This window comes from Hydra vulgaris, chromosome 14, assembly GCF_038396675.1.
Source record: "Hydra vulgaris chromosome 14, alternate assembly HydraT2T_AEP".
NCBI lineage: Eukaryota > Metazoa > Cnidaria > Hydrozoa > Anthoathecata > Hydridae > Hydra > Hydra vulgaris.
The window spans coordinates 32,168,871-32,177,991 of record NC_088933.1 but is presented as its reverse complement, the minus strand read 5'-3'; the positions used below and the strand labels follow the sequence as shown (position 1 = coordinate 32,177,991).

At 25.3% G+C, this 9,121-nt stretch overlaps 1 protein-coding gene across 1 annotated transcript; it reads left to right on the top strand.

Moving 5' to 3' along the window:
• The first annotated feature begins 2,034 nt into the window (after positions 1–2,034).
• On the top strand, positions 2,035–7,674 carry LOC136091052 (ATP-dependent DNA helicase PIF1-like). The gene is made up of 11 exons (XM_065818036.1): positions 2,035–2,155; positions 2,529–2,591; positions 2,649–2,763; positions 3,892–3,978; positions 4,883–4,941; positions 4,998–5,135; positions 5,461–5,589; positions 6,031–6,152; positions 6,261–6,899; positions 6,980–7,463; positions 7,517–7,674. The coding sequence occupies exons 1-11, from the start codon at positions 2,035–2,037 to the stop codon at positions 7,672–7,674; spliced, it is 2,115 nt and encodes a 704-aa protein (XP_065674108.1).
• The last annotated feature ends 1,447 nt before the right edge of the window (positions 7,675–9,121 follow it).

Here is a 9,121-nt window from a genome sequence, read left to right as displayed (position 1 = left end):
ATATCTTGCCATTCTTCATACGTATTATTTAAATGGTGAAATTCAAACAACATAGGATGCAATTCATTATGTGGATAACAAATTTGAACAGCTTTAATGAGATTTTCGTCGAGTTGTTTGCTAGTCATGTTCTCTTTCGAAAATGAACTAGAATCAATTTGTACAACCCTTTATATAGGAAAATGGATAAGAAAAAACAAGTTTTTTATTATTAAAACAGGTTTTTTTAATTTATTAAAAAAACTATAAATAAAAAATTATTATTCTTCTTCTGATGCTTCTGGTGCTTCGAGTTTTGCTTTTTTAGCCTCACTCAATTCTTTTTCAGCTAGCTCCAAGCAAGCTTTCTTTATATTCATATTGTAACTTCTATTCACACCATTTTTATTGATGGTGTTATGGAAAAAAGGTTCTACAGCTAATAATCTTTCATACTCTGTATTATGAATTTCGTCGTTTTCTTTTGCTAAACGTATCGTGCATCCGTTAAACTCCACAGTTTTTAATATACCCGATTTAGGATAAGTTACAGTGAAATAAGCTCTGTTTTGATCAAATTGTATGCTGTCAATTAAGGCTTCCAACACTTTTTTTGTCATTTTGTTGTTATTAAATTTAAAGACAACACTATAAGTAAATTTACCTTTGGTGGCGGTTTTAAATTTGTTGTCATCTTTTGTTAATTTCAGTTCAGATCTGAATAAATAATTTGTTTTGTTGAGATCGCACATATCTCTGTATTATGAAACCAAAGATAGTGCTTGTTTTGATTTGAGAAGTACAAAGCATTATATACTTTAAGTCAGTGAAAGTATATTCATAAATACTGGAGTTAATATCGATAAAATAGTTTCAGATTTAGCAGGTCATATTTTTTCAAAGTCAGGTATAGCTCTCAAATATGGTGTTGCGGTGTTAAATTCTCCAGGAATAATAGACGCTGATTATAAAGACGAAATTAAAGTGTTACTTATCAATCATTCAAAAGAAAATTATATAATTAAACGTGGAGATGCTGTTGCTCAAATGGGATGAATACGTTTAAACCAATAAAAAAAGTAATAGAAATAGATGGATGTTCTTGTCGTGAAGTGACAATGTCAATGATTAAAAACGTTGAAAGAAATGGTGGTTTTAGTTCAAACGGAAAATAATTTTGTAATATTTATTTTATAAATATTTATTATTTTTTTTAGAATAGTAACAATTATGGCTGATAGGATCGAAACTGAAAACGTAAAAGAGAAAACGCAAGAAGAAAATTTGAGACCTGGTTTTACCATTTATACCGACAATCCAAGTTTTCTATTTAGTGGATTTTATAATAGTAAAATAAAAGATTTAGAATTTCATTTGTCCATTTTAGAAGAGTTGCATAATAACGCTGGTGATGGCACTAAAATATGGGTTTTTGAAAATGTTCATAATGAATTTAAAGATGAAAGCAAAGTGTATTATAGCGTACCGTTTTATTTTAAAAAATATCAATTTGTAATGAAATTGTCTGTAAATATGAAATGCGATAAACACAATGATGGTCATAACGATGAAATAAGTTTGTTTATTATGATGAGATCTACGTCTTATGATGTGATTTTAAAATGGCCTTTTACAAATCATATGATAACATTTAAGTTATGTGGACAAGATGGTAAACAAATTAAAAAAAGTTTTCTTACAGAGAATAATAATTATTTTCAACGACCGCCAAAAGATGGGCAAAATTGTGGTTATTGATATTGTTAACTTTATGAAAAAAAAAGACATTGATGAATATTTAGTAGAAAATAATTTATTTAATAAATGTAAAATTAAGTAATTTTTTTTATTTTTAGTCAACTAATAATGTTTGCTTTATTATGTGGAATATTTGCTGTTTTATTTATCTATTATGTTGTAGAAAAATGTTTGTTATGTTTTATTGAACTTGCTTTACGTCAGGGGTATAGTATTTAGGAATTATTTTATTTTTTTTAAAAACTTTGTAATTTTAAAATAATTTTGTAATAAATATGTTTTAAGAAAATTAATAAAATGAATTGCTGGCATTATATCCAACGTGCTTGGAATATTATTTTACATCATGATCAAGAACAACATTGTCGTTTAACAAGTATACTTAGTGACGTTGAAAACTTTCATACTAATTCATTTAGTAATGTGCAGTTAATTTTTATAATATGAAGACGTTTTTTCTGCAAGCAATTCAAAATATTTCGTTAAATAAATTAGAAGCTTATTTGGATATTTTTGCTAGAATTTAGAACAGTTGTCACTTTAAAGAAAAACATTAAAAAATTTGTGATTTTAATTCAATAGAAATAGATATGATAAACGATATGGATACAATGGAAATGAATAGTTTTATTCAAAACTATTTATTTAAGTAGCTTTGATTTAAAATTTAAAGTTTATTGCAGAAATATTTTCAGAATTATTAACTTTTGCTTATAAACATATTGAATATACTCAAGATTTAGAATATGATTTTAATAATTTATCTATTTATTTGTAATTATTTTTTTTAGATCAACTAATAAAACATGGAAAATTAAAAAAAAAAAATAATTGGGATATGATTAAAGAAGAGTGTAATGCTATGTATAACGTTTTTCAAGCTATGTTGTAGTTTTTACAAATTGTTGAAGGTGCTCAAATGTTAGAATTGAATGAAGAAAAATTAAAAGAAATGAGACATTGTGTTCGTGATATAGATAAAGGTGTATTGTTGTATATTTGGGATGATATCAAAATACACAACATGTATTTTAAAAATCTTATAAAAATGTTTATAGAGAGCAATAATTCCATCGAATTGTTTCATCGTTATCAGAAAAACAATAAAATAATAACTGCAAACGATATAGAAATTTTAAACTGTAGAAAACTTTTGAGAGAAATTTTTAAACGATAAATAGTAAGAACAATGTTAACAACTGTTAATTTTCACGATAGTGTTTTGTTTATTTAGTGGTTGTAAATTTTTTGTTGTAGTTTTTTTTTTAAAACAACTAATTAAAAATGGATATTGAGGTTAAAAATTAGACTGAAGATAACATTGAATGGATTGTCAAATACTTCGACAAAGTACAACATTCTGAAAACGAATTGTGGAGAAATTTGGAACAAATATCTCCTGTTTTCTATTTTAATTTTGTTATCGTTAATGAATTTTCAACCATCGACGATCATCAAGAAGGAATATTAAAAGAGTTTGAAAAAATAATGGAAACTATAAATAAAAACAGTGAACTTATTAAAAAATATGTAAATCTACGTAATTTTTTATTGGAATTGATAACTCATATGATTTTGATTTGCAATCTTGCGATCAGAGAAGATGATTTCATCGTAACAAAAGAAAAAGAGGAATTCTCAAGAAGAGATAAAGCAATGTTCTCGCATATGAAAACAGATGTAGACATGAACGATTTTATTTATTTATCTAAGCATGAAGAAAAATAAATGTTAAAAAAAACAATTAAAAATTATTTTATTACTACTTTTATAAATATTCTTAATGAGTTATTTTTTTAAAGTTTTTGTATACTACTTTTTGTATCATGTTTGTATTTTTGACTTTGTATTTTTTTAGGTTAACTAATAAAAAATTGGTGTCCTTCATGAATTTAAATATGGAAAATATATGTCTCATTTTTAAAAAAAGTTAAAAAGTCATAATGCTGATATCGCTTTTGAATATAAAATAGTAAAATACTTTGAAATATAGTGATGATGCTAAACACTTTGTTAAAAACTTTCATGTTAACAGAGTAAAAGAAGCTATGGACGAAATGAATAAATTAATACGAGAAGATGTTGAGAAGATTGCTTTAAAGAATGATTGAAAACTGTACAAGTTTATATGCAAGCTATGTACAAATTATTTAGTACAAATAAAGGAAATATTGAAAGTCTTAATATAGAAATAGCAACAGAGAAAGAAAAACAAAAAGAAAGAGATATGGCTATGTTTGAGTACGTTGAAAAAAATGTTCCTGAATTTTGCAATGAAACAATGAATTATTTTTATTTTCAAAATGAGTCTGAAAAAGAAATAATTTTTCGGGAGAATTTACAACGTTCATTTTTAAATACGATGGAATATTTGAGTACCTTTTTTTAGATTAGATAAAAAAATGGAAAATATTTCATACAAGCTGCTCAAAAACTAGATGTATCAACAGAAACACATTCAATTGCACATTTTGTAGGACATTGTCAATGTAAAAGTAATAATCTTTGTAAACAATTTAGTGAATATATTGAAGAAGTTTGTCAAGAATTAATTTCTGGCGATATGAAAACAAAACTTTTAGAAATAACAACATGTATATGGTTTGATGATAAAATAAAAATAAAATTTTATTTAAGATTACATAATAAAAAATGGTAATAATAATAGTACGATCATCAAATAGTTTTATGTCACCTACACTAACAACATGTCAATTTGTATAATTGTGTCCAGATTGTCAAAAGACTATAATTGTTTATGCAATGAATGAATTGAATGCAGAGAATGAATTGAAAGCAAAGAATAAATTTTTCGAAATTTTTTTTTAGATATATTGTATTTTTATTGTATTTTTTTTATTTCATAATAAAAATGTCTTCTAAATATCAAGTTGAAAAATTAATCACAAAACTTTGTTAGATGTGGCTGTTTTTCATGATGGTAGTCAAATAGTAAAAGAAACTTCGGAATAAGTGGATTCTTGTGTTGAAGGGCATTGTTCTGGTTTAAATCCTTGTCATTCTTGTAAAAGAAATTGAGACTTAATTCGAGAATATATTGATGGAGAAAACATTAAAGAATTGGTACTTGAAATACTTGAAAATTATATTATATTTTAAAAAATTTTTGTAATTAATTTTTTAGATTACATAAAAAAATGAATGTAATTTATGAAATGGAACTTGTTAAAAATGAAGATGGTGGTTATGATATCGTTAACGAAATTGTGAATAAAGAGTTTGCTCCGCTCTATTATTAGGAGATTATGAATTAATAAGAGGTTATGACGAGTATAGCTATTCTCCCTTTATGCCTTCATTTCCATTAGAAGAACTTCAACCAATTAAAGAAACGACTAAAGTTAAACACTTTATGACTTTAGAAGAATTTCGAACGAGTAAAAAAATGACTAAAGAAGTCATAAGTTATTCAGAAGAAAAAAACTTTAAAATTGAAAAAGAAAATTTATTGAAATGGAAAGCATCAATGTTAATGTAATGGTATGTTTTGAGCAAACACGATTCACAAATGTGTGAAAAAGCTGCAAAAAACTTGAAGTGTATGGAAGAATTACTTCATGTAATTTGTAAAAAGCATGATTTTGTTATGAGGCTCTTTGTGAAATTGCACAATGTGATTGTTTCCCTGATTGTGTATTTTGTAATTTGAATTGTTGTCATATTTATATAGAATTAAGAAGAATATGTAAATCATTCTTTTAGATTTCGATGGATTATTAGATTATGTCGCAAAATTTGATGTAAGTGGTGAATTGGAAAAAAGTATGCTTTCTAAAAACGAATGTGCGATTTGTAATTCCATTCCATGTGACACTTATCAAGAACTTTGCGGTTACAAAGCATGCGACACTTGTTGAGAAATATTTATAAAACTCAAAAAATATATATACGACAATGACCTCGTCAAGAAATATCAAATGATATAAACAAATAAAAATTAAACTAATATTTTTTATAGTTTTTCAGATTAAATAATAAAAAAGATGGAAACTAATATTATGTTGACAGCAAAAAAGATTGGATATTCAAAAATGGAGTTAAAAAAGATTAAAAAATATTACCAAAATGAAATTTATTATTTGTCTTTGTGCGAATGTTAAGTTAAGAACATGTGTTTGAATTGTCAAAAAAAGAAGATTCTGATTTTACAAAATGAATATAACAATAACATTATAATTAACAAATATGAATTGTATTTATTATAATTTTTTGTAATTTTATATTATTTTTTTAGCAAATAATAAAAAATGTCATATATAATTGCAAATACAGATAAAAACAGAAAATTGTTGAATTTGTTAAATGCGAAACACATTACAAACAATAAACTAGAAAATGTTTTGAACGACGATGAAACGTTGGTTGCTAAATCTTTACTTGTTTTTAAAGAAGACGTTAGTTTTTTATCGAAAATAGAAAAGAAGATGGATATAAACATTATTTTTATGATGTTTTTGTAAAATATGCTATTATGTATTTATATTCTAAAAAATTTTTTTCAGCAAATAATAAAAATGTTATCTTTACAACAACAAAAAGCTCTTCAATGGCTTGATGAAGGAATGAATTTTTTTATTACTAGAGGTGCTGGTTGTGGAAAAAGTTATACAGTAAAAGAAATTTCTCAAAGTATGCAAATCTATAAAACAATACAAATTACAGCGAGTACAGGAAAAGCAGCTCATTTAATAAGTGGTGTCACTATACATGCTTTTGCTGGTATAGAAACAGGTGTTAAAAGTTTAGATTATTATAAGCGTCATATGCATCCTGACATTAAAAAATCTTGGTTGGAAACTGATGTTTTAATCATTTATGAAATTTCAATGGTTAACGCTGAAACATTTAATTTATTACATTTAATCGCTTGTGAAATTAAACAATGTTATGATGAACTATTTGGAGGCATTCAAGTTATTGCTTGTGGAGATTTTTTTCAAATACCACCTGTCAAAGGTGAATTTGCTTTTAAATCAAAAATATGGCAAGAATACATGACACAAGTTCTTGTTTTAACAGAATGTTTTAGACAAAAAGAAGATGCGCCATTTTTTGGAGCTTTAAACGAAATACGTTTTGGACAAGTTTCAGATCAAACTATTGATTATTTTATGTCTCGTTGTTTTGAAAACGATATAAATGTAAACAATAAATATACAAGATTATTTTTTAGAAATTTAGAAGTTGATATTTATAATAATAAAAAAAATGGATAATAAAGTATGAAGGACGTTGGTTTTATACAAAAGATGTCATTAACAATGCAAACATACAATATTTATTTCAAATTCAAGCAGCCGTTTATCTTAAAATAAATGCAGTTGTTATGCTTGTGAAAAATATCAATGTTAAAGAAGGATTGTGTAATGGTAGTGTTAGCATAGTCAAATTATTAGAAAATAGTGCTGTTTGGGTTAGTATGAATGGAAAAAAAGTCAAAATTGAATTTGTAAAAGAAGACATTTTAGATTGCTCTTATGCTATTGTAGGCTCAAGATTGGGTTTACCTTTAAAATTAGCTTTTTGTTTTACTGTACATAAAGCGCAAGGAAGTACAATGAATAAACCAGTTGTTAATTTTAAATCAAAGACTTATAATAATAGTCTTTATTATGTTACTTTATCACGAGTTTATAATAATAATGAATTTTTTATTATTCCTAACGATAAATCAAAATTACGCCAATATATTAAAAAATATAACTGTACATTCGGATGTTTTGGAATTTTATACAAAATACATGTAATTTTTTTTCAGATATAAAAAAAATGAAATTTGAATATCAAACTGAGGAAAGTAAATATAGTAACAATTCTATATACACAGAACATTTTTTTTACATCAAATATAATCATAAAGATGAAGATATTGTTGAAGAAACCCAACTTTATTCAGAAATTCAAAGTCCAGATTAAATTGTTTATCACGTAGAACAAAAAACATTGAAAGGGTTTGAAATGTAAATGAAAAACAGTATTCATTTTGCAGACTTGTTTAAATATTTTTTAATTGGTTATAATATTGTTAGTTTATGTTGCAAATCTATTGAAGATGGTTATTATAAAATAATGAAACGATGTTACCATTCGCCTGCTTATTTTATAAAACCTTTAGAAGGACCCACTAAATTACGTTTTATTCAAGATGCCAATCTTCGTGGAATTTTTAATATTTTAGAAAACGATAGCGGACGGAGGTTGATACGATTATGCAATATCAAAATCAAATCTCTATCTAATTTAGCAGAAAGATTGATTATGAAAAAACGAAATTTTGAATTGTCAGGTTATAAAAGAAAAACGCTCATGACAGGTGCACAAAGTCAAAAAAAGAAAATATATAATAAAACATACTACGAAAAAAAACGAAAATTAATTTCTTATAAAAGAAAGCAATAATTGATCAAAGAAATTGATGTGAATGAATGATTTGGAGAATGGTTTGGAGTATGGACCTCATTTTATAACGCAATGGCGAAATTCACAAAAAGGACTTTCTTATACTAAATTATCTAACGAGCAGAAAAAAAAATGTTTTTGGATTATAGTATTTTGTTTGAACCTGGTTTAAGTTTTTATTTTGCTTTTCTGATTCCTTTGTTGGCTCGACAATGTCACAACAATTAACGAATGGAATAAAAAAGTTCTGGAAAAAAATACAACTGATTTTCAATCTGAAGAAAACATTTTACAACTTCTTTTTAAAAATCAAGATAAAGAAAATATTCTTGCTTGGAAAAACATTTTACAAAATTAAAAAAAAATCTAAAAATATGTCATTTAAAACTTTGATTGATTTGTGTCACTGTTTTGCTTACGAAAATACTTTTGATCGTATTAACATTAAAATTTTTGCCGTTAACAAAAATAATACCAAAATTGGTTTATTGCATTCTAAATTAAAATCACAATATAAAAGTACTCTTACAGAATTAATAAAAGAGGTATATGAAAACGCAAACATTACCAAAGACGATCAAGATTTTCAAAGAATTTTTATTAATGACAAGGAAAGAAATAATGCTAATAAACGGAGAAAAACAATCAACACAATAAAAATTTGTAATTTTTAAAAACACAACTTTTTTCATGCTATAAGCATGTTGAATGAAAAATTTTCTACTGTACATTTTTCTGCAAACAAGACACGTGTTCTTTTTCAGAATGTTCAGAATGTGGACAAAAATTTACTACAGACTTACATGAATGCGAAGGTAAATATAAACCAGACAGATTTACATACTACGATTGCATTACTCATTATTGTCCGCAAAAATCATTCATGTGTTCAAGTAGAAACCTGTTTCATTTTTTAATGACGTTTGATTGTGAAACTACTATTACAAAGTCAGAAGAAAATGCT

What these genes read in the sequence shown, in the direction of transcription:
- LOC136091052 (XM_065818036.1), top strand. Translation starts at nt 2,035, where the DNA reads ATGAATTGCTGGCATTATATCCAACGTGCTTGGAATATTATTTTACAT. An exon ending in AGAGATATGGCTATGTTTGA is followed by an intron (nt 3,979 to 4,882) that starts GTACGTTGAAAA and finishes TTAATTTTTTAG; the next exon opens with ATTACATAAAAAAATGAATG. An exon ending in CACTTATCAAGAACTTTGCG is followed by an intron (nt 5,590 to 6,030) that starts GTTACAAAGCAT and finishes TTGCAAATACAG; the next exon opens with ATAAAAACAGAAAATTGTTG.